Source organism: Anolis carolinensis, chromosome X (genome assembly GCF_035594765.1).
Source record: "Anolis carolinensis isolate JA03-04 chromosome X, rAnoCar3.1.pri, whole genome shotgun sequence".
NCBI classification, from domain to species: Eukaryota; Metazoa; Chordata; class Lepidosauria; order Squamata; family Dactyloidae; genus Anolis; species Anolis carolinensis.
The window spans coordinates 434,273-459,791 of NC_085847.1; the positions used below are offsets into that span (position 1 = coordinate 434,273).

The 25,519-nt window shown below is 40.4% G+C and overlaps 2 protein-coding genes across 2 annotated transcripts in view; one reads left to right on the forward strand and one right to left on the reverse strand.

Moving 5' to 3' along the window:
* The window catches only part of anapc5 (anaphase promoting complex subunit 5), a 44,052-nt gene extending 42,657 nt beyond the window's left edge, over positions 1–1,395 (reverse strand). Inside the window, exon 1 of the mRNA XM_062958737.1 lies at positions 1,076–1,395. The gene's annotated coding sequence lies outside the window, so the exon portion shown is untranslated. The remainder of the gene's footprint in view (positions 1–1,075) is intronic.
* Positions 1,396–1,515: 120 nt separating this feature from the next.
* rnf34 (ring finger protein 34) lies at positions 1,516–23,813 on the forward strand. The gene is made up of 6 exons (XM_062958738.1): positions 1,516–1,674; positions 12,936–13,154; positions 15,356–15,748; positions 17,852–17,911; positions 21,229–21,430; positions 22,704–23,813. The coding sequence occupies exons 1-6, from the start codon at positions 1,564–1,566 to the stop codon at positions 22,889–22,891; spliced, it is 1,173 nt and encodes a 390-aa protein (XP_062814808.1). The 5' UTR covers positions 1,516–1,563; the 3' UTR covers positions 22,892–23,813.
* Positions 23,814–25,519: the final 1,706 nt, after the last annotated feature.

The window sequence follows — 25,519 nt, forward strand, 5'->3', positions numbered from 1 at the left end:
CCGTTGCACAATGAAGGTGCCCTTTAAAAGGCGCAGTGGTTATGGGAGAAATTATTTCCAGTGTGTTTCTATTACAGAATGTTGCTGAAAGGCTGCATCTACACTGTGGAATTAATGCAGTTTAAAAAAAAAAAACCCTGCCCAACCCTAAGTTATTGTTTTGGTTGTTTTCAACACTTTGCTCCCAGTCCCGGCCCCATACTATCGAATTTGAACATGCCCATTTTTCCGGCTACTGGTTGTTGATGTCGGTTGATTATGTATTTTTATGTTGTTTTTACTTTTCTCATTGTAATTGTTTTGATTACCGTATATACTCAAGTATAACTGCTTATGCCAGGTGAAGACCTGGCTTTGTGAACAAGCATTTAATGAATGAATTATGTTGGCTTTAACTCGGTCTGGAATAAGGTTTACATGCAAGGTTTTATGGACGAATGGTTTAAGTATTTTTATTGTACTGTTGTGAGCCGCTCTGAGTCCCCTTTGGGGTGAGAAGGGTGGGATATAAATGTAGTAAATAAATAAATACAGTGTCTCACTTATCCAACACTCGCTTATCCAACATTCTGGATTATCCAACGCATTATTGTAGTCAATGTTTTCAAAACATCATGGTATTTTGGTGCTAAATTCGTAAACACAGTAATCACTACATAGCATTAATATGTAATAAACTACTTTTTCTGTCAAATTTGTTGTATAATATGATGTTTTGGTGTTTAATTTGATGTTTAATAGGCTTTTCCTTAATCCCTCCTTATTATCCAACATATTCGCTTATCCAACGTTCTACCGGCCCGTTTATGTTGGATAAGTGAGACTCTCCTGTAATTACTACATAACATTGCTGTGTATTGAACTGTTTTTTCTGTCAAATTTATTATAAAACATGAAGTTTTGGTGCTTAATTTGTAAAATCATAACCTAATTTGATGTTTAATGGGCTTTTCCTTAATCCCTCCTTATTATCCAACATATTCGCTTATCCAACGTTCTGCCGGCCCATTTATGTTGGATAAGGGAGACTCTACTGTGCTGTAAATAAATAAAATAAAGAATACATCATTCTTGCCTGGAGGAATCCTTTGTTGGGCGGTGTTAGCTGGCCCTGATTGTCTTGTCTGGGATTCCCTTGTTTTTGAGTGTTGTTCTTTATTTACAGAGTCCAGGCAGGAATCAGCCAGGCCTTGAAGCTGCAAGGCCATTCAAAAAGCTCCAATGCGAGCTGCGGGGCTTGATGAATCCGAGGCTGGAGTTAAATTTGCTGGAAGAAACATTCACAACCTTCGATATGTAGACGATACCACTCTTGAGGGCTGAAAGTGAGGAGAAGCTGAGGTAAAAACAACACAACATCCGAGAGAATTTTGGAGAGGCTCAACTGCAAAGCGATGACGTCACTGCTGTTTCTCGAGGAAAAAAAAATTGGCTCCTCCCCTTAACTCTGATTGGCGGCGCGGCGAAGGGAGCAGCCAATGGGAGAGCGGGGTGGCGCTTGTTGGGGAGGCGAGCTGCGGAGCTGCCCCGAGCCCTCGCGCGCCGAGGCGGGGCCCGCTGCGCATGCGCGGCCGGGAGAGGGCGAGAAAAGGCGACAGGAGTCGGAAGGAGAAGGCGGCGGGTGCCGGCGCTCTCTGGCTCCCGCTGAGGCGAAGGCCCGGACCGGCCATGAAGGTGAGGAAAGCTCGGGCTGAGCGGGGAGCGGGCCCTGACGCGGAAGGAAACCATAATGAAGGCGTAAGGGGCGAAAAACTTCATCTTTGAGGGAGTGTAGCCACAAAAGGCGCCCCCTCAGAGACCCAACTGTGGAAAAAAAGGGCCGGGGGAATTGAGTTCCGCCCTCAGGGAATGCTTTTCTGCCGTCCCTTCTCGGATTGAGTGTATTCAGTTGGGCCTGGTTGTCAAGGGCGAGGCTCCAAGCCACAAAAGCCAGTTGCCTTTGCTTCAGGGAGCTTTGAGCCTCTTGGTTTTGGAAGCGACTCCTCAGGAGAAACGATTGAGGCCTTGGTGACCTTGGTTCTTGGTCCTCGGCCTGGCCTGCCTTGCAAGGTTGTTGTGCCTCGAAACAGGAAGGGCAAGAACCTCCTAATAATAATAATAATAATATTTTTTTTAATTTTTAAAAGAAATCTAATATGTGCTGGAAATGCGGGGGAAAAAATTGGGACATTTTTTTCATCCATGGTGGTCCCGTGAGAAAATTAAAGAATTTTGGAAGACGAAATGACACAAGAAATTTTTAGGAATTAAATTTAAATCAGAACCGGAAATGTATTTACAGTAGAGTCTCACTTATCCAACATAAACGGGCCGGCAGAACGTTGGATAAGCGAATATGTTGGATAAGAAGGAGGGATTAAGGAAAAAAAATTGGGACATTTTTTCATCAATTGTGGTCCCGTGAGAAAATTAAAGAATTTTGGAAGCCTGTTCACGAAATGACACAAGAAATGGTAGGAATTAAATTTAAATCAGAACCAGAAATGTATTTACAGTAGAGTCTCACTTATCTAACATAAATGCGCAGAACGTTGGATAAGCGAATATGTTGGATAAGAAGCAGGGATTAAGGAAAAGCCGATTATACATCAAATGAGGTTATGATTTTACAAATTAAGCACCAAAACATCATGTTATACAACAAATTTGACAGAAAAAGTAATTCAATATGCAGTAATGCTATGTAATAATTACTGTATTTACGAATTTAGCACCAAAATATCACGATTTATTGAAAACATCGACTACAAAAATGTGCTGGATAATCCAGAACGTTGGATAAGCGAGTGTTGGATAAGTGAGACTCTACTGTAATTAAAATATCAAACAATCACCCAATATAGGTCCAGTATAGGACAACAATCTGGGCGACAGTCAAACTGATGAAGGGAGTGTCTTATAGAATAGAACATACTCAACAAAACCAATGGCTAGTAATACAACATGCGTGATCAGGCTAAAAAAGAGCCGAGCATGGGATAATGCAAATATTATTATTATTATTATTATTTAAACTAGCGTATCATTAGGCCGGGTAGTGGATGAAGTGCAGAGAACTTCCAGCTTGTCAATAATAATAATAATAATATATAATAATATTAATTATATATTATTAATTACATGTATTATTACTGGTAATATTACAATATAGTGGTGTGGTGCAATATGCTGTTATATAGTGCTAGAGTTGTGCTGTGCTAGTGATATAATGCACTGTATGTAAATATTAGTCCCCTGCGGGGTGAGAAGGGCGGAATAGAAATGTAGTAAATAAATATCTCTTTTGAATTGTGATGCCCAGATTTGAACACAGTATTCCAGGTGAGGTCTAACCAGAGCAGAATACAAGGACACCATGACTTCCCTTGATCTAGACCAGTGGTTTTCAACCTTCCTAATGCCGTGACCCCTTAATCCAGTTCCTCATCCTCAACCATAACATTATTTTTGTTGCTACTTCATAACTGTAATTTTGCTCCTGTTATGAATCGTAAAGTAAATATCTGATGTGCAGGAGTATTTTCATTCACTGGACCAAATTTGACACAAATACCTGATACGCCCAAATTTGAATGCTGGTGGGGTTGGAGGAGGATTGGTTTTGTCATTTGGGAGTTGTAGTTGCTGTGATTTATAGTTCATCAAAGAGCTTTCTGAACTCCAACAACAATGGAATTTGAACCAAACTTGGCACACAGAACTCCCATGACCAACAGAAAATACTGGAAGGGTTGGTGGGCATTGACCTTGAGTTTGGGAGTTGTAGTTCACCTACATGCAGAAAGCACTGTGGACTCAAACAGTGGTGGATCTGGTGCAAATACTCCACATGCCCAAATGTGAACACTGGTGGAGTTTGGGGAAAATAGACCTTGATATTTGGGAGCTGTAGTTGCTTGGATTTATAGTTCACTTACAATCAAAGAGCCCCTTGAACCACACCAACAATAGAATTGGGCTAAATGTTCCACACAGTACTCCCATGACCAACAGAAAATACTGGAGGGATTTGGGAGAAACTGGGAGAAACTTTAGGGGAGATGTAGTTCACCTAACTCTGTGAATTAATATGTTTTCTGATGGTCTTTGGCGACCCCTCTGACACCCCCTCACGACCCCCCAAGGGGTCCTGATCCCCAGGTTGAGAAATATTGCTGTAGATCTTTGTGAAAACTACTTTTCCTGAGTGGAAAGAAAGTATTGGTTAAGCTTGGCTACAAGAGGTAATAACAGTTGAGTTTCTTAACAGTGGATAGGCGGGTAAGAAATGAAATTATTATTAATAATAATAATTCTCACATCAAGCCATTATTATTATTATTATTATTATTCTGCTCTCCCTTATAGGTAATGCTGCGAATTGTCACACTTCTCAACTCTCAAAACACCCCCTTCACCTCTTGCACATGCCTTTAGACCTTTCTAATGTGGAATTTTTATTATGATGTGTATGTTATTATCATTTTATATTTTTTGATATTAATGAAGAAATTGTGGCATTGAATGTTTGCCGCTTATATGTATGTTAACCGCCCTGAGTCCCTCTGGGGAGAAAGGGCAGTCTAGAAATAGTTTTATTATGATATTATTATTATTTCAGACTTTACCCGAATCCTTCATTTCCTGTCAACTTAGGTGTGGCAAGTATTACAGGTCCATTGCATAAATACTTATTCACCTTTGCTCATATTATTCTGGAGAGCCAAGCACCTTTGCCCATAGAATTTACTGCTATTTTTGAGTAAAGGTCGTTGTGAAGTCCAGTCAGTTTTGATGATGGATTTGAGGATATGCAAACAAACATATAAACCCTTCCAAAGAAAGAAACAGATAGCGATCGGCGACTTTGCTCTTAGGAACATAGACTTAATAATGTGAAGACCCTGGAAAACAATAACAAAACAAAATCACTTTGTATATCCTATAAGCTTTTTCCAGAAATTATTGTATTTAATAAATATATATTGTAATAAATATATATTGTATTTATTTAGAATGATAAATACAATACTCAAAACGATTTCTATATCTACTACGCCTGCATTATTTCTAAAACTTTTACATAGGGTTGTGTACAGTATCTATAAAGCTGTCTTCCTATACCTTTGCATCATTGGGAAGCATCCAGATTTGTCCTATGTAGACTCCAGTGGAAGGTTGCTGTCTTGGATGTCCCAAAGGCTTGCTTCATTAGCATGCCTCCTACTTCCTTGTAATTTTACACATGGGAGGAGAGATTTCCCTAACGCTGCCAAAGAACAAGAGAACACAGAGTCCCTTGGTTAACTGTTGAGGAAAGAGTTGAATCATCACAGCCCCATCATTGGGATTTTACCCCATGTATCCAGAAACTGCCTTCCTTGAAACAGGAGTTGGTGGATATTGTTGGCTTGTGTTCTTCAGTTTGTTTATCAATGACCTCAATATACATGTACCATCAAAGATGCAGGGTTGGTGGATACATTCACTATTGTCACAGTAGTTGCCGACAACACCCCCCCCCCCCCCCCGAAATAAGTTGTGTGAACAAGTTGCAACTTGGAAAGACATTCGCATTGAATTTCTACATAAATTCAGTGATATATATATATATACTAGCTGTGCCCGGCCACGCGTTGCTGTGGTGAAGTCTGGTGGTATGGGAAATAAAGTATTGAGGAATTGGTGGTAGTTAAGATAAAGGGTAAAGGTTTTCCCCTGACATTAAGTCCAGTTGTGTCCGACTGCACACTGAAGTGGATTATATGGCAGTGTGGAGTCAAGATAATTCAGTTCAAAGCAGATAATATAAGAATATTAATGGGTTATATAGCTATGTGGAAGGGCCTTGAGTCTGCACTGCCATATAATCCAGTTCAAAACTGATAATCTGTATTTTATAGGCAGTGGGGAAGAGGCCTAAGTGAGGCCTAACTCTGCCTGTCCCCTGGGTTGAGTGGGTTGCTAGGAGACCACGTGGGCAGAGCTTAGCCTTTGAACTGGCAGCAATTGGATAAAAACAATTCTTCCTCTCCCTCTAATTAGGACTTTATTTTTCTTTTTTTTTGTTGTTGTATGAACGTAGAGGCATGGATGAGGGGTTGTGCTGCCAAGTTTAGTGTTTCTGGGATGTGTAGTTTTGTTGTTTTGTCCTAGGCCGAAATTTCATTACCCTTTTATATATATAGATACACACACAAGCTTAGGTACATGGTGTTGCCCGGGTAATTTGAAAAAGTCATTTTTTAAATTGTGCAAAATGCATAAGGTGAACTACAACTCCCATCATGCCAAGTTAAGTCCAAGAAACTCCATCAGTACTTAAAGTTTGTTATGTTGGGCAAGTTTGCTTTGGATGCATCCTTGGTGGGGTTCAGTATGCTCTGTGGCTGTAAGGTGAACTACAACTCCCACTGGTGAGTCAGTGCCCTCAAATCCCCTCCAGTAGGTTCAGTTGATCATGGGGGTTCTGTGTGCCAAGGATGGTCCAGGTCCATTATCAGTGGAGGTCACAGTTTCATTGGTTGAGGGTGAACTATAACTCCCAGAAAGGAAGGTCAGTTCCTCCCAAACCTCTCCAGTAATCAAATTCTGGCATACCAGATATATAATAATAATAATAATAATAATAATAATAATAGGGAAGTGTCCGACGTGTGATCCAGTACAACAGCCAGCAGAGTGTCTGCTGTGGACTCAGCTTGTGTTTAAAATAATAATAATAATAATAATAATAATAATAATAATAATAATAATAATAATTTATTTGTATTCCACTCTATCTCCCCAAAGGGACTCATGTGTGCCAAGTTAGGTCCAGATCTATCGGTGTTTGGGTTCACAGTACTCTCTGGATATTTTTAATATCTAAAATTAAACTCTCTCAATTCATGTTTTTAATATCTATCTTGTATGCTGACTTTTTATGTCTGTTTTTATCAATATTGTTGTTTATCGTTGATTGTTTGTTTTATTGCATTGTTCGCTTTTATATTGTTACGTCCGGGCTTGGCCCCATGTAAGCCGCCCCGAGTCCCTCCGGGGAGATGGGGCGGGGTATAAGAATAAAGTTGTTATTATTATTATTTTATTATGACACAGCAAACAAGCTAGATATGCTGGATTTCATATCACAAAATCACAAGTCGAACACTTCCCAAGTGTCTAGGACTGTGTGATGTATTTGCAGTTGGCAGATCGTAATTTTGTCAATGTCTATTGTTTCCAAATGCCGGCTGAGATCTTTTGGCACGGCACCCAATTATTATTATTATTATTATTATTATTATTATTATTATTATGTAGGTGAACTACACCTCTACCAAATCAAAGTGAATTTCCCCCAAAAAGAGCTCCAGTATTTTTTGCTGGCCATGTGGGCTCTGTGTGTCAAGTTTGGTCCAATTCCATCTTTGGTGGATTTCAGAGTGCTCTTTGATTGTGGGTGAACTATACATCCCAGTACCTACAACTCCAAAATGCCAAGGCCAATTCCACGCAAAACCCACCAATATTCAAATGTGGGCATACCATGTCTGCATGCCAAGTTTGGTCCATAATGCGCTCTGAATGTAGGTGAACTACAACTCTTGCAAATCCCTCCAAAGACCTCCAGTATTTTTTATTGTTCATAGAGGTTCTTGTGCCAAGTTAGCTCCAGGTCTATTGCTGGTGGAGTTCAGAGTGTTCTTAGATTGCAGGTGAACTATACATCCCAGTCCCTCAGGTGTCCAGTTTGAATATGTACTTCATTTGGGCCACAGACTGTACTGGAATCCAATCTCCAGATGTATTTACGGTAATTCCCTTCTTGACTGTAAGTCATCTTCTGTATAAATATTTTCTCCACGGCTTTGGTGCAGAAACCGACCTTAAACGGGATTCTTTCTTTTCAATCTCCTTCGCCCACAGGGCAGATCCCCGGGCCATAGCTGGAAAACGTAGCAAATGTTTACACCGCTGCAATCTTTCCCATTCTGTAAATGTACACTGCAGTCGTTCTTCTCTTCCTACCTGTCAAAAATCCCTACACAAGGCTGATTTGCTTTTATTTGGTGCATCTACGGTTATGTTGACGCTCTTTTTTATGCATTTGAAGTGCGTATCTAAATATGGATGCAGTGCCAATCCATGGCTTTCCAGGACTTTTGGTAGAATGATTTCCTCGCTGGTGAGATCCTAGGCAAGTTCTAAGCCGACCCAACCCTGCTTAGCGTCTGAATTCCAATAAAATTGGGCGTATTCAGGTTCCTAGCTCACATTTCCTTGTGAAAGCTGTTCAGCAGATGTGTTCTCTTCGTGTGGTTCTCGAGGCCTTGGTTGCTCGTAAAAGGCATTTCCAGCACATTCTGCTTTTGAGAAAGCAAGGCAACTGGAAACCACAATCACCCCATAAATTTAACATGTTCTTTGGGAGAATTTGCCGTATTTATTTATTAATTACTTATTTATTAGCGACATTTATATCCCGCCCTTCTCACTCCAAAGGGGACTCAGGGCGGCTTATAATAATAATAATTATTATTATTATTATTATTATTATTTTTATACCCCGCCCCATCTCCCCGAAGAGACTCGGTGTGGCTTACAAAGCAATAAAACAAATGAATCAACAACAACAATAAAAACAGGTCATAAAATCACATACAAAAAACTATAATGATAAAATCTTGGGTTGGCTCCGAAAGATACTTATAAGTTATATGTACATACAATATATTATATTACTAGCTGTGCCCGTCCACGCGTTGCTGTGGTGAAGTATGGTGGTATGGGAAATAAAGTATCAAGGAATTGGTGGCAGTTAGTATATATTATTTCCTAAAGCTTGTGAATATACATTGGCATTCTGGGTTATATAGCTGTGTGGAAGGGCCTTGAGTCTACACTGCCATATAATCCAGTTCAAATCAGATAATCTGTATTTTATAAGCAGTGTAGAAGAGGCCTAAGTGAACTCTGCTTGTCCCCTAGTGCCATTGTAGCTGAGGAGGTTGCTGTGACATAAAAGGGCCGGAGCCTAAAGAGGAGCTACCCTTCTGACTTGCAGCCAGGGAGGGGCGGAGCCTAAAGGGGAGCTACCCTTCTGACTGGCAGCCAGGGAGAGAATGACCCTTCCTCATCCTCTGTAATTTGGACTTTATTTTTCTAGGGTTTCTTTCTTTTTTTTACTGAAAGACATATTTTGGATGACTATGCCTTTTGTGGCCAAATTTGGTGTGATTTGGTTCAGTGGTTTTGTTGTTTACTCAGTCCTACAAACGTACATTACATTTTTATATATATAGATTCGCATAGCACAATATAAGCATTATATACCTCTATATTGTACTATACCACTATATTACAATATTATTAGTATTTTTTAAGAAGTAGGACAAAATTGGCTGTTTTGGTTTCTGGGTTGTTGTATTTTATTAAACCATTCTGGTCTTGTAATTATTCTATTGTCAAACATTTGTTATATTCAATACCAAACAATAGAGACTATGTTAGAAAAATGTGTTTTGCTGAAGGGAACATGGTACGTCGCAACACCGTGGTAGGTGGCACTTGAGATAGGGTTCTAGCCCTTTTTGGCATCAAAGATAATAATAATAATAATAATAATAATAATAATAATAATAATAATAATACATCACACAGTCCTAGACACTTGGGAAGTGTTCGACTTGTGATTTTGTGATATGAAATCCAGCGTATCTATCTTGTTTGCTGTGTCATAATAAAATAAATAATAATATAATAATTATATATTATATATAATATAATAAAGAATAAAATAATAATAATGAAACTATTTATACCCCGCTCCATCTCCCGAAGGACTTGGGGCGGCTTACACTGGGACAAGCCCAAAACGGTATTACATCAATAAAACCAGTAACATAATAAAATTGCAGTATAATAACACATCTTACAAAAGTTAAAATAACTTAAAATATAAACAGGAATCCCAATCAGTAGTCAAGCGCCATATCAATTATATCAACCAATGCCAAGAAATATACTTTTAGTGGGAGAGGCTGAGATTCAAAGAGTTGGGTCAGAGTTGCCCTCACATTTTGTTCTGGAATGGAGTTAAGTTTTGGAAGTGATTCCACAGAAAGTGGCAGGTCCACACTGACCTCAGTGGAAAGGAGTTAAACTTCATTGAAAATAGACATGTAAACAGTCAAAACACGTCGTGCGCAGCTTGTCTGATGTGCTAAAATTAGTGCGTCAACAGTTTTTGGTGCCATTCCCACCTTAAGTCCCACTTTTTGGGAGGGAAGGCAAGTTATTAATAAAGGGAATCATTTCTCTCTTCGATGTAAACACTTGATTTTAAGGAAGTCCGTGATGATCTCCATCGTGTTGGGAGAGACTTGAGAAACTGCAAGTCACTTCTGGTGTGAGAGAATTGGCCGTCTGCAAGGACGTTGCCCAGATGACATTGGCCGCATGTTTTGATGTTTTTACCATCCTTGTGGGAGGCTTCTCTCATGTCCCCTATGGAGCTGGAGCTGATAGAGGGAGCTCATCCACACTCTCCCTAGGTTGGATTCGAACCAGCATCTTTCAAGTCATTAGTCCAGCTGGCACAAGGGTTTAACCCACTGCGTCACCAGAAGCTCCATCTCCAAATTGAAAGGCAAGTACAGTAGAGTCTACTCTCACTTATCCAACATAAACGGGCCGGCAGAACATTGGATAAGCGAATATGTTGGATAATAAGGAGGGATTAAGGAAAAATCCCATTAATCATAAAATTACATTACGATTTTACAAATTAAGCACCAAAACATCATGTTTTACAACAAATTGATAGAAAAGGCAGCTCAGTACACAGTAATGTTATGTAATAATTGCTGTATTTACAAATTTAGCACCAAAACATTGCAACATTTACTACAAAAACATTGACTACTAAAAGGCAGACTGCCTTGGATAATACAGAACATTGGATAAGTGAAGCTTGGATAAGTGAGGCTCTACTGTACTCCAATTTTTAATTAGAATGCTTAAAAATTAGTATTCTAATTTTTAATTGGAATACTCTCCAAATTGAAAGGCAAGTATTCTAATTTTTAAAATCTAGGTAAAGGTAAAGGTTTTCCCCTGACATTAAGTCCAGCCGTGTCCGACTCTGGGGGTTGGTGCTCATCTCCATTTCCAAGCCCAATAGCCGGCATTGTCCGTAGACACCTCCAAGGTCATGTGACCATAGTCATGACTGCATGGAGTGCTGTTATCTTCCTGCCGGAGCAGTACCTATTGATCTACTCACCCTCTGAGGGTTGGTGCTCATCTCCATTTCTAAGCTGAAGACCCTGCAGGGTCCGTAGACACCTCCAAGGTCATGTGGCCACTGGCATGACTGCATGGAGCACTGTTACCTTCCTGCCGGAGCAGTACCTATTGATCTACTCACATTTGCATGTTTTCGAACTGCTAGGTTGGCAGAAGTTGGGGCTAACAGCGGGTGCTCACTCCGCTCCCTGGATTTGAACCTGTGATCTTTCGGTCGCAGTTCAGTATCTCAGTGCTTTAACATGCTGCACCACCGGGGGCTCCTACGTATGTAATATTGAATAATAATTTTAAAATCTACATACGTAATATTGAATAATAATAATTTTAAAATCTACGTACGTAATATTGAATAATAATAATTTTAAAATCTACGTACGTAATATTGAATAATAATAATTTTAAAATCTACATACGTAATATTTAATAATAATTTTAAAATCTACTTGCGTAATATTGAATTTGTTGTACTATAAAACCTGAACCAAATTAGGTGGGCTTTCCCCTCTAGTCTAGCATTTCACTTCCAGTACAGTACAGTCTCACTTATCCAACATAAACGGGCCGACAGAACGTTGGATAAGCGAATATGTTGGATAATAAGGAGGGCTTAAGGAAAAGCCTATTAAACTTCAAATTAGGTTATGATTTTACAAATTAAGCACCAAAACATCATGTTATACAACAAATTTGACAGAAAAAGTAGTTCAATGCGCAGTAATGCTATGTAGTAATTACTGTATTTACGAATTTAGCACCAAAATATCACGATATATTGAAAACATTGACTACAAAAATTCGTTGGATAATCCAGAACGTTGGATAAGTGAGACTCTACTGTACTTACAAGCTGTTGGGCCATGGACACGTTTTGTTTGGGGAATGTAATTCAAATAAACATGGAAGAATATGCTCAGCTTTAGCGCATTGGAGGATTTCCAGAGCATTTTCCCATCCAAATTTTTCAGGAATGCTCTTCACTGTGCAATGTCATGTTTTTACTCTGTTGAAGCTGTGTTATTGATCTACTGTGATTGTTATGTATTTTATATTGTGTATTTTATACTATTGTGATTGTTATGTATTTTATTGTATGTTGTTGGGCTTGGCCCCATGTGAGCTGCCCCGAGTCCCTTTGGGGAGATGGGGTGGGATATAAAAATAAACTGATTATACTATTATATGCCACCCTTTCTGTCTCCAATGCTGAAAGTCTCTATTACAGGACTGTATGGACCTTTGCCTTGAGGCCTTGCAAGAAATGTGGGTTATCAATCAAATATAGCTGTATAATTTGCCTGTCGGTGTGTTGCCCGCCAGTCTCAGGCACTGAAGGCCTTTCCTAGAGGCGTTACGGCAATTGTTGACTTCCCCACATTCTGGAAATGTGCCGTGTTCAGTGCTGCCACAATTGGTGCCATAATAGAACAAAGCACTTATTCCAGAATGCATTCTATGGAGATGGGATCTATCCAAACGAATCCCCCCCACACCCCCCGGGTGCTGTTACTAGCTGCGTTCTCTGCGTTGTAGTCCCAGGGTAGCGTTTATATTGCCTTTGTTGCGGAGCTGTGGGTCGGCGCCGATGCCGCCACAAATCTCGCACCGTCTGTTCCTTCCGAACAAATGAGCAGACCCCTCGGTTGGCTTCTTTTCTCTTCCAGGCGGGCGCGACATCCATGTGGGCTTCCTGCTGTGGGCTGCTGAATGAAGTCATGGGCACTGGAGCGGTGCGTGGCCAGCAGCCGGGGTTCGGGAGCGGGGCCAACCCATTTCGGTTTGCGCCGAGCACAGACTTCACGGTGTATACCTCTTCGGCACCGGCGGGAGCAAATCTCGTCTGTAAATCGTGCGGCCTCACCTTTTCAGTCTTCAGGAAAAGGGTGCGTACTCTATTCCCTCCCCCCCATCTCAGCATCATATGTATTTATATGTATTATTTATTACCTATGAGGCATGCACAATTTCCTTAAGCTCCGGAGAGGTGAGAAGACAGTTTCTGCCTATAGTCAGTATGATAGAAACAAACTGTTAACCAGCATTCTCAAGCAACTGGCAAAAATATTGGGGGGGGGGGAAATACATCAGTTGAATTTTTTATTATAAAACTATGCTACATTAGGTTTGTCTTTATATGTCTGAATTGTATTTTAATATTCATATTAAATTAATACAGACTGGGTTTTGATATTAATCTCAAATCAAGGGGGCGGGGCCTACCCTTCCCACTGGCAGCCAGGGGGAGAACGGCTCTTCCTCATCCTCTGTAATTTGGACTTTATTTTTCTAGGGTTTTTTTATTGAAAGACATAGATTGGATGGCTATGTCTTTTGTGGCCAAATTTGGTGTGATTTGGTTCAGAGGTTTTGTTGTTTACTCCATAGTAAAACAGCACATTACATTTTTATATAGAGAGATTACTGTATATACTCGAGTATAAGCCTAGTTTTTCAGCCCTTTTTTTAGGACTAAAAAAGCCCCCCTCGGCTTATACTCGGGTGAGGGTCCTGGTTGGCTTATATTTGGGTCAGCTTATACTCGAGAATATATGGTATATTTATTTTTCTCTATTATTATTGGTATTATTACATTTATTATTGCATTTAGTTTTTTTCTCTATTATTGTTGCTACTATTACATTTATTTTACTCTATTTTTATTATTATTAATAATACATTTATTATTTCACTCTGATCTTATTATTATTATTACATGTATTATTTTCCTGTATTTATTATGATTATTACATTACATTTATTATTCTACTCTATTTATTATTACATGTATTATTTTCCTGTATTTATTATTATTATTATTATTATTATTATTATTATTATTATTACATGTATTATTTTACTCTATTATTATTAAAAGGCTACATAAGCACATTTACATTTAACCTACTGATGCCTCATTTAATGTAATTTTTTGGTATCTACAGTAGAGTCTCACTTATCCAACATAAACGGGCCGGCAGAACATTGGATAAGCGAATATGTTGGATAATAAGGAGGAATTAAGGAAAAGCCTATTAAACATCAAATTAGATTATGATTTTACAAATTAAGCACCAAAACATCATGTTGTACAACAAATTTGACAGAAAAAGTAGTTCAATAGGCAGTAATGCTATGTAATAATTACTGTATTTACGAATTTAGCACCAAAATATTATTATTTATTGAAAACATCAACTACAAAAATGTTTTGGATAATCCAGAACGTTGCATAAGCGAGTGTTGGATAAGTGAGACTCTACTGTATTCATATTAAATTAATACAGACTGGGTTTCGATATTAATCTCAAATCAGTGCAGAGTTGATGGTATAGCACAGTGTGAGGTTTATTTGTTTATTTATTTACAACATTTTTACCCTGCCCTTCTTACCCAAGGGGACTCAAGGCGGCTTACAACACCCAGCAAAATTCAATGCCAAACAATCAATAAAATTAGCAACACATTTAAAACCATTAACAGTAATCAGTAAATGGGTTATATAGCTGTGTGGAAGGGCCTTGAGTCTATACTGCCATATAATCCAGTTCAAATCTGATAATCTGTATTTTATAGGCAGTGTGGAAGAGGCCTAAATGAGGCCTAACTCTGCCTGTCCCCTGGGCTGAGTGGGTTGCTAGGAGACCAAGTGGGCAGAGCTTAGCCTTCTAATTGGCAGCAATTGGATAAAAACAATTATTCCTTTCCCTCTAATTAGGACTTTATTTTTGTTTTCTTTTTGTTGTATGAACGTAGAGGCATGGATGAGGGGTTGTGCTGCCAAGTTTAGTGTTTAAGGGATGTGTAGTTTTGTTGTTTTGTCCTAGGCCGAAATTTCATTACCCTTTTATATATATAGATCATATCAAAACAGAGCACATTGAATAGTATAAAACAGCCTGACTTTGAACTTAATAATAAGTTCCCAAAATCCCCTGCCCCAGTATCAAAAGGCAAAAACAGTCTGTAATTTTAAATCTGAAACCCCTCCTGAGTATGCTGAGAGAATCTGCTAGGTGTATTTCTCAATTTTGGAGGTTGTGCTGCTTGTGACTGGGATGGTGTGGTTTTTTTTGTGCCGCCTCAGCATGTGTGTTGCGAGTGCAAGAAAGATTTCTGCTCCTTGTGTTCGGTCTTGCAAGAGACCCGCCGGCGGTGCTGCACTTGCCACTTGCTGCAGGAGACGGCCTTCCAGCGTCCCCAGCTGATGCGCCTGAAGGTGAAGGATTTGCGCCAGTACCTGCTCCTTCGGAACATCCCGACCGACACATGCCGAGAAAAGGAAGACTTGGTGGACCTTATCCTGCGCCATCACGGCTTGGCCTCCGAGCAGGAGACGGAGACCAGCAGCTTGTACTCGGCGCGCTCACAGACTTCTAGTTTTTCGACCCATCCGGCCTCTCTGTCGGAATCGGTCTCGTCCCCTCAAGGGGAGCTTGCACACAGACACGAGAGCACCGGAAACGAAATACAGGTACAGGTAGGTGAGCAGGGGTTGGACAACCTCTTTTCTCTTTCTGGGTCTTGGGACAGGTGGGCAGAAGTCGGAGGGCGGGATGGCATGAAGGAGTGACTCTTAGGTGGTTTTATTATGTGTATTGCCCGGCCACGCGTTGCTGTGGCTTATGGGAATCATTTGTTGGCCAGGTGGAATAGCAGTGAATAGCCTTGCAGCCTCAAAGCCTGGCCGTTTTCTGGAGTAGCTGGAGTAGCACCCTCAATCAAAGAGCCTGGCTACTTCCTTTGTAGGGGAATCCTTGTTTGGCTAGGTTGAATAGCACTGAATAGCCTTGCTGCTTTCTATTTATTTATTTATTATTTATTTACAGCATTTATATTCCGCCCTTCTTTCTCACCCCAAAGGGGACTCAGGGCGGATCACATTGCACACATAAAGGCAAACATTCAATGCCATGACATAGAACAGAGACAAGACGCAGGCACTGGGCTGGCCTCGAACTCATGACCTCTTGGTCAGAGTGATTTGTTGATTTGTTGCACCTGGCTTGCTTTCCAGCCTGCGCCACAGCCCGGGCCTTTCTACCTTGCGGAATCCTTGGTTGGCCAGTTTGAATAGCAATTAATAGTCTTGGTGTGGCAGGTATGAATGCTGCAATTAGCCACCTTGATTAGCATTTAATGGCCTTGCAGCTTTAAAGCCTGGCTGCTTCTTGTCTGGGGAATCCTTTGTTGGGAGGTGTTAGCCTGCCCTGATTGTTTCTTTTCTGGACTTTCCAATTTCCCTGCTTTCAGAGTGTTGCTCTTTATTTACTGTCCTGGTATTAGAGATTATATGGTTCTGTATTATTATACCACAGTAATTACAGTAGAGTCTCACTTATTATTTATTTATTTGTTTGTTTATTACAACATTTATATCCCGCCATTCTCACCCGAGAGGGGACTCAGGGCGGCTTTCAATAAACACACATATAAAAATTATACAATACACTATAAATCAGATTAAAAATTATTAACTTACATCAACATTCATAAAAACATTCTAAAATACAAATGGGCATGTTCAAGTTCAAAAGACTGGGTCTGTCAATTGAGTTCTGGCGTATATAATAATAATTAGCGCTGCTGATTCTTATCCAAGCTAAACGGGCCTGGCAGAACCTTGGATAAGCGAATACGTTGGATAATGAGGGATTAAGGAAAAGCCTATTAAACATCCAATTAGGTTATGATTTTACAAATTAAGCACCAAAACATCATGTTATACAACAAATTTGACAGAAAAAGTAGTTCAATACGCAGTAATGTTATGTTGTAATTACTGTATTTATGAATTTAGCACAAAAATATCATGATATATTGAAAACATTGACTACAAAAATGCCTTGGATAATCCAGAACCTTGGATAAGTGAGACTCTACTGTATTACGTATTACGTATATTTATAATCTTATATTATCTGCTTAGAACTGGATTATATGAAGCCCCTTGTACACAGCTGTATAAAATCCACACTGAACTGGATTATATGGCAGTGTGGACTCAAGATAATCCAGTTCAAAGCAGATACTGATTTGGCATTCTGGGTTATATAGCTTTGCGGAACGGCCTTGAGTCTACACTGCCATATAATCCAGTTCAAATTGGATAATCTGTATTTTATAGACAGTGTGGAAGAGGCCTAAATGAACCCTGCCTGTCTCCCGGGCGCCATTGTGGCTGAGGGGGTTGCTATGATACGAAAGGGGCGGGGCCTACCCTTCTGACTGGCGGCCAGGGGAGAACGGCTCTTCGTCGTCCTCTATAATTTGGACTTTATATTTCTAGGTTTATTTGACTGAAAGACATAGACTGGATCACTATGTCTTTTGTGGCCAAATTTGGTGTGATTGGGTTCAGTGGTTTTGTTGTTTACTCCATAGTAAAACATTACATTACATTTATATATATGTATGTGTGTGTGTGTGTGTGTGTGTATATATATATATGTATTGTATTGTATTGTATTGTTTTTATCATGTTGAAAACTGCCCTGAGTCCCCTGAGGAGATAGGGCGGTATATAAATAAACTTTTATTATTATTATTATTATTATTATTATTTATCATTTTGGATGTTTAGGGGCAAAGCGAGAGACTCTTAGCAGACCTTGGCGAAGAGGACGAAATTGCTGAAGAGCAGGTAGGTTGTTGAAACGGAGGCCGAACTTGCATGTTGTCGACAGTAATCCTATCTAGATGTTAATGGCCTTATCTGCCATTCCGGGAGCAATGAAAATGACATTGGAAAACAGATCGCAGTCTTGTTCGGGCATCAGTCATGGCTATCTGAATCGACCCAGCATTGTAGCATTACTTTGTAGCTCAAATTGTTTTTGTTTTTTTATTTATTTATTATTATCTTCAATTTATACAACAACAAAAGAATAAAAGGAAAACAGGAAAGAGAAAAAAGGGAGGGAGGGAAGTGGAGTTGTTAGTAGGTTAAATATTAAATACAGTAGAGTCTCGCTTATCCAACGTAAACGGGCCGGCAGAACGTTGGATAAGCGAATATGTTGGATAATAAGGAGAGATTAAGGAAAACCCTATTAAACATCAAATTAGGTTATGATTTTACAAATTAAGCACCAAAGCATCATGTTATACAACAAATTGGACAGAAAAAGTAGTTCAATACACAGTAATGCTATGTAGTACTTACTGTATTTATGAATTTAGCACCAAAATATCACGATATATTGAAAACATTGACTACAAAAATGCGTTGGATAATCCAGAACGTTGGATAAGTGAGTGTTGGATCAGTGAGACTCTACTGTATGTCCCAAAAGAAGAGAGAAAGGGGTTAAAGGAAAGGAGGAATAACAGTTACCAATGTACACAGTTCTCTTAATGTCCTTACTATAATTTAAAGAAACATTTTAATTAAAGCATTTATTTCTTTTTAAATTATTTATATTTATTTATCGTGTCAGAAGCGAACCTAGGGTACAAGTTGTAATGTACAGTAGAGTCTCACTTATCCAACGTTCTGTATTATCCAACGCTGTCTGCCTTTTAGTAGTCAGTGTTGTTGTAGTCAATGTTTTCAATATATTGCGATGTTTTGCTGCTGAAGTCATAAATACAACAATTACTACATAATGTTACTGTGTATTGAACTGCTTTTCTGTTGATTTGTTGTAAAAGATGTTTTGATGCTTAATTTGTTAAATCATAATGTAAATTGACATTTAATAGGCTTTCCCTTAATCCCTCCTTATTATCCAACATTTTTGTTTATCCAACGTTCTGCTGTCCCATTTATGTTGGATAAGTGAGACTACTGTATATTTGTATTTGTTTTTATGTTGAATGTTTTTATGTTGAATGTTTTTATGATGAATGTTTTTTATATTGTGGAATGATATTTTAAATTGTAAGTCGCTCGGAGCACTCTGGTGGAGAGCGACTAATTAAGAAATAAAGTGAAGCGAAGTGAAAACACAAAGTTTTTTTTTAAAACTTGACATTATACTAGATTTCCTTTGACCAGAATCTGGCCAATTGGAGTGCCTTCTGGTGTCGCTGTGAGAAGGTCTTTCATTGTGCATGTGGCAGGGCTCAGGCCGCATTGTAGTCAGTGCTCTGTGGTTTGCTCTTCTCTGCACTCGCATGTCGTGGACTCCACTTTATAGCCCCATTTCTTAAGGTTGGTTCTGCATCTTGTGGTCCCAGAATGCCGCCTATTCAGCGCCTTCCAAGTTGCCCAGTCTTCTGTGTTCCCAGGAGGGAGTCTCATCCAGTCTCAGCTACGGATTGAGATTCCAGGTTTTAGCCTGCCACTTTTGGACTCTTGCTTGCTGAGGTGTTCCTGAGAGAATCTCTGTAGATTTTAGAAAACTATTTCTTGATGATGGCGTGCTGGCCGACACCCAAACGAGGTGGGCTGGAGATGTCACTGCCTTGGTCCTTTCATTGTTGGCTGCTACTTCAGGTGGTGCAATGCTGGCTAGACAGTATAATTTCTCCAGCGGTGTTGGGCGTTGACATCCTGTGATAATGCGGCATGTCTCATTCAGAGCCACGTCCACTGAGATGTATTCCACATTGGTCATGCGTTTTCAGCAGCAGAGTAGCAAAGCGCAAGGGCAGATGTCTTCACTGTGTCTGGTTGTGATCCCCAGGTTGTGCCCGTCAGCTTTCGTATGATATTATTTCTAGCGCCCACTTTTTGCTTGATAGTCAAGCAGTGCTTCTTATAAGTCAGAGCACGGTCTAGAGCAGGGGTCCCCAAACTAAGGCCCGGGGGCCGGATGCGGCCCTCCAAGGTCATTTACCTGGCCCCCGCCCCCAGTTTTATAATATAATATTTTTATATCATTTTTATAATATAATAGATTGTATATACATATAATATTGATAAAAATATTATAATGTTATACAATATAATACTAATAATAATACCATATAATAATATTAATTATATGTTATATATTACATATAGTATTACAGTATAGTGGTATAGTTCAATATAGTAATGTATAATGCTAATATTTTGCTAGGCTAATAATATCATATATTGTATGTACATACAGCTGCCCTGAGTCCCCTTCGGGGTAAGAAGGGTGGGATATAAATGTAGTAAATAAATGTAGTAAGTAAATAAATAATTAATTTTAGACTTAGGCTCACCCAAATGCTGAAATGACTTGAAGGCACACAACAACAACAACAACAACAACAACAACAACAACAACAACAATCCTAATTAACTGACTATCTCATTGGCCAGAAGCAGGCCCACACTTTCCATTGAAATCCTGATAGGTTTATATTGGTTAAGATTGTTTTCATTTTTAAATATTGTATTGTTCTTTCATTGTTGTTGTTGTTGTTGTTTTGCACTACAAATAAGACATGTGCAGTGTGCATAGGAATTTGTTCGTATTTTTTTTCAAATGATAATTCGGCCCCTCCATAGTCTGAAGGATTGTAGACCGGCCCTTTGCTTTAAAAGTTTGAGGACCCCTGGTCTAGAGTGACTCTGAGGTGTTTTGTTGTGCTGCAATGCTCTGGTGGGATTCCTTCCCAGGTCATCCTCAGAGCTCAAGATGCTTGTCTGTCCTTAAGGTGAAAAGCACACGTCTGTGTTTTAGATTGATTAGAAATCAGCTGTAATAGTCAGTAAGAGCACCTAAAGCTTTGGAGAGCTTCTGTTCAACCATTTCAAAGCTCTCTGCTTGGGCGGTGATGGCACGATCGTCAGCATAGAGGAAATTCTCTGTCTCTTCTGGCAATGGCTGATAATTTGTGTAAATGTTAAACATTGATCACACTCCCCTGAAGCAGGCCGTTCTTCTGTTTCTCTGACCCTGGAACTCAACAAAAAAACTCCTGTTTTGTAGCAGATTTCCTATGAAGCAAATGTGGTAGTCCTTTGTGATATTAAAAGTCTTTCTCAGGAGAAGGTGATGATTTACAAGAATTCTATATATGGCTGTGTCTGGATTTCAGACCCCAGGGCAGTCTCGGAAGCGTACACGGGCCTCGCTCTCTGACATTTCGAGCCTGGATGACATCGAGAGACTCAGTGTTCGCCAGCTGAAGGAAATCCTGGCCCGCAACTTTGTCAATTACTCAGGATGCTGTGAAAAATGGGAGCTGGTGGAGAAAGTGAGCCGGCTGTACAGGGAGCACGAAACAAATCACCGGACACGTAAGTCCACTTAAAAACATATTGTTAATGGAAGTATGCTTATTGGGATAGAGAGAGGGTTGTTTTAAGCCATTGCCTACGGCAGAGCTTTCCAAACGCGAGAAACGACAAAAAAATCGGAAACGTATGTTGTCTTACAAATAATACCGTATTTCATCACATAATAGTTGCACTTTTTGTCCCTTTCTTATTGAAAAAAGGGGGCAGCGACTATTATGCTATGACATTTTTTCAGGGCTGAAAAAGCCCCCCTGGGCTTATACTCGAGTTTATATGGTAATATAAAATAATAAAATAAATATAATATAATAATATAATGTACATATTATTATTAAAAATAAGATAAATAAAACTATTATTATTATTACCCCAGTGGCATAGTGGGTTAAAGCGTTGTGACTTGAAGGTTGTGTTGCTAACCTGAAGGCTGCCAGGTTCGAATCCATCCTGGGGAGACGCGGATGAGCTCCCTCTGTCAGCTCCAGCTCCATGCGGGGACATGAGAGAAGCCTCCCATAAGGATGGTAAAGGATGGTAAAAACATCAAAACATCCGGGCAATGCAAGGACATTGTGTGGAAGGGCCTTGAGCCATATAATCCCGTTAAAATCAGATAATCTATGTTTTATAGGCAGTGTAGAAGAGGCCTAAGTGAGGCCTAACTCTGCCTGTCCCCTGGACTGAGTGGGTTGCTAGGAGACCAAGTGGGCAGAGCTTAGCCTTCTAACTGGCAGCAATTGGAAAAAAAACAATTATTCCTCTCCCTCTAATTAGGACTTTATTTTTGTTTTCTTTTTGTTGTACGAACGTAGATGCATGGATGAGGGGTTGTGCTGTGTAGTTTTGTTGTTTTGTCCTAGGCCGAAGTTTCATTACCCTTTTATATATATAGATGGATGAGTGCACTCTGCCTCTGCCCTGGGTGCTATTTTGGCTGAGGGAGTTGCTAGGACGTGAAGGGGGCGGGGCCTAAAGGCAGTGGAGGCCTAAAGGCGGCGGGGCCTACCTTTATGACTGGCAGTTAGGGGGAGAAAGGCTCTTCCTCATCCTCTGTTATTTGGACTATTTTGTAGGGTTTTTTTTGTTTTGTTTGAAAGACATTGATCGGATCACTATGTCTTTTGTGGACAATTTGGTGTGATTTGGTTCAGTGGTTTTGTTGTTTACTCAGTCCCACAAACGTACATTACTTTTTTATATATATAGATGTTTTAATTGCGGTCGTCAGGGACATAGGCACTCCGCTAATGGTGTCTGTGTTGCTCTTTGGCAGAAGGCGAGAAGCCTCCGCTGAACGAGGAGGAGGACAACCTCTGCCGGATCTGCATGGACGCGGTTATTGACTGCGTCCTCTTAGAGTGCGGCCACATGGTCACCTGCACCAAGTGCGGCAAGCGCATGAGCGAGTGTCCCATCTGCCGCCAGTACGTGGTGCGGGCCGTGCACGTCTTCAAGTCCTGAGTGTCCGAGGCCAGCGCCGGAGGCTTCCCCGGGGAGGGTAGTCCTCAGTTCCGGTAACTCATAGCATCCTGAACGGAGCTCGACAGACGTCCTTCCGCTTTGCCATTTGGAGCGGAGAACGGCCAGAAACTGCACTGAGTCACATGCGGAGCCGGGGAATCTCGCGCTGCGCATTGCTCTCTTCTGAAGAATAGCACACAACAGGTCGAGGAGCCGGAGCTTTCCTAGAAAGGAGAAGGAGCGGATTGCATTTTGTTTGCGGACAAACTCATTCCGTCGTTTTTGACGGAACGGGAGACTCGGAGAGCCAGGAAGTTCAGGGAACGGGGGGCTCTTGTGCCAAGTACCCAGAATGTCATTCCACATCTACCCAGCAAAGGTTAGTCGCCTTAATCACGCTCTTGAATCGCTAGCTTTTTGTTTAATTGCAAGGGTCCTAAAACTCTTTTAGAACTTGAACTTCTAAGATCACAGCGAACAGGATGTTTTTCCTTGAAAATGTGCACTGGATGGCAATTGAGGCGTAGAGTTTTGTTTTGGTCCTTTTCAATGCTATTCCGTTCATTTCCCTGCAAGTGGATCTTTGAGGTTCTCGTGGCCACTTTGCTGTACAGAAATGATCGAAGTACAGAAGCGTGGCAATTATATGGAGATACGAACTACAAAGCACTAGTCCTGTACAGCTAGAATTTAGTGTGAAGTTTGGCACCGTAGGAAAGAGCCATTTTCAGTTCTTAGACTTTTATTTTTCAGAAGGGAGCAAGATGTTATGGCTTTATTTTTGGAAGATTTTAAAAAATATATAAGTTGCAAATTAATCACCAAGTCCTTGTTCAGGGGAGACAAGACTAAAGAGAATGTAGCATATCCATCATGTTCCGAACGACTGCTGTGGAGTCAATAAAACGTTTTCTTTACTGGCTTTGTCTGTTGTGTGTGTCTCATTGCTGAAATACTCTGAGTATGTGTTGTCGAAGGCTTTCATGGCCTGAATTACTGGGTTTGCTGTGAGTTTTCCAGGCTGTCTGGCCATGTTCCAGAAGCATTCTCTTCTGACGTTTCGCCCACATCTATGGCAGGCATCCTCAGAGGTTGTGGGGTCTGTTGGAATCTAGGCAAGTGGAGTTAATATACATGTGGAATAATGTCCAGGGTGGGAGACAAGCACTCTTGTCCGTATGAGGCAAATGGGAATTATTATTATTATTATTATTATTATTATTATTATTTTATGCTGGATTATATTTAGATATGCTGGATTTCATTTCACAAAATCACAAGTCGAACACTTCCCAATTGTCTAGGACTGTGTTATTATTATTATACGAACCCCACTTGCCTTTTTTCCAACAGACCTCACCAACTCTGTCATCTTCAGGATCCCTTTCTCCCTTTCCCAGTTTGTTTCCACCCTTGCTCATTGCTTTGCAAAGGCCTCTTTGAATGTTGCCATAGCAACGTGCTGGTCCTCATGATGCTCATTTATTCCGTGTCTATATACTGGCCTCTTGTGGTTGCATTTCAGCACTGCATGCATATGTACCGATTTATTTCTTTTGGGATCTCGACCCCCCAAAATGTGGATTTTTGCATCTGAGGACCCCCAGACTGGGGACCTGAGGAGTGTGACCCTCATCGAGCACAGGTTGCTACCCTATACCCCAACCGGCCTCACGAGTTAATCCAGACACAAAAATAAAATCTGCATGTGTATATGTGGCACACACATGCCACCTCTGGCCTCTACAAACAGGCTCTCATTCCCAGTGCTGAGCAGCCACCAAGTCACTCCCTCCCAGGTCATTACAAGTTACAGCGAGCACATCCCAGAGTTCCTTTGTATGACCCCGCCCACTGCCTCTCCCTTAACCCTTTCCTGTGGCACACAGCAAACAAAGGAATTGATCAGCAACTGAACAGACCGGAAAGGTTTGGGGAGAATTCACCATGATTTATAGGAGTTGTAGGTCCTGGGATGTATAGTTCCCCTGCCATCTAAGAGCACTCCAAACCCCATCAGCAATGGACTTGGAACTAACTTGGCACACAGATCCAACATGGCCATATTTGCATACTGGCGGGGTTTGGGGTGATTGCTCTTGATATCCAGGAGTTATAGTTCACCCATATTCAGAGAACACTGAACCCATCTGATGACGGACCTGGACCAAACATGGCACAGAGACCCAACATGCCTGTAATGAAGTAAGAATTTTTGGTTTACAGATGTTATGTTTAATTGTGTTTATGTTTTTAAAAGGTTAAGTATTACAGTTATTGCCTCTCAGCACTCAGAGGCTGGTTGCCATGGAGAAGTAGGTGGAGCCAACTGCCGGTTTGTTGAAGAAGTGCAGAGTTTAAAAAAAAGTCAGTCTGTGCTCTGATGAGGCACAGGGAAGATTGGTCCTAGGTTGAGGGGATCAAGGGGACTCTATTGTTCATTTCGAGTCGGTTTAAAATAAGTTTGGTAACTTATTTAACGTAGTCTGTGTCCTGGTAAGGAACAGAGAATCTGTGATCGTGTATCACAGGGGTGACTGGGGTTTAAAAGTAGCAGAGAAAGAAGTTCTAACTACTTTAAGAAGTGACACTTTAGGGAGTTTGACTCATCTCATTCTAGTATTGTAA

Coding starts and splice junctions, on each gene's coding strand:
- rnf34 (XM_062958738.1), top strand. CDS start 1,564: ATGCGCGGCCGGGAGAGGGCGAGAAAAGGCGACAGGAGTCGGAAGGAG. Junction 15,749..17,851: donor GAAACGAAATACAGGTACAG/GTAGGTGAGCAG, acceptor TTGGATGTTTAG/GGGCAAAGCGAGAGACTCTT. Junction 17,912..21,228: donor ACGAAATTGCTGAAGAGCAG/GTAGGTTGTTGA, acceptor TCTGGATTTCAG/ACCCCAGGGCAGTCTCGGAA.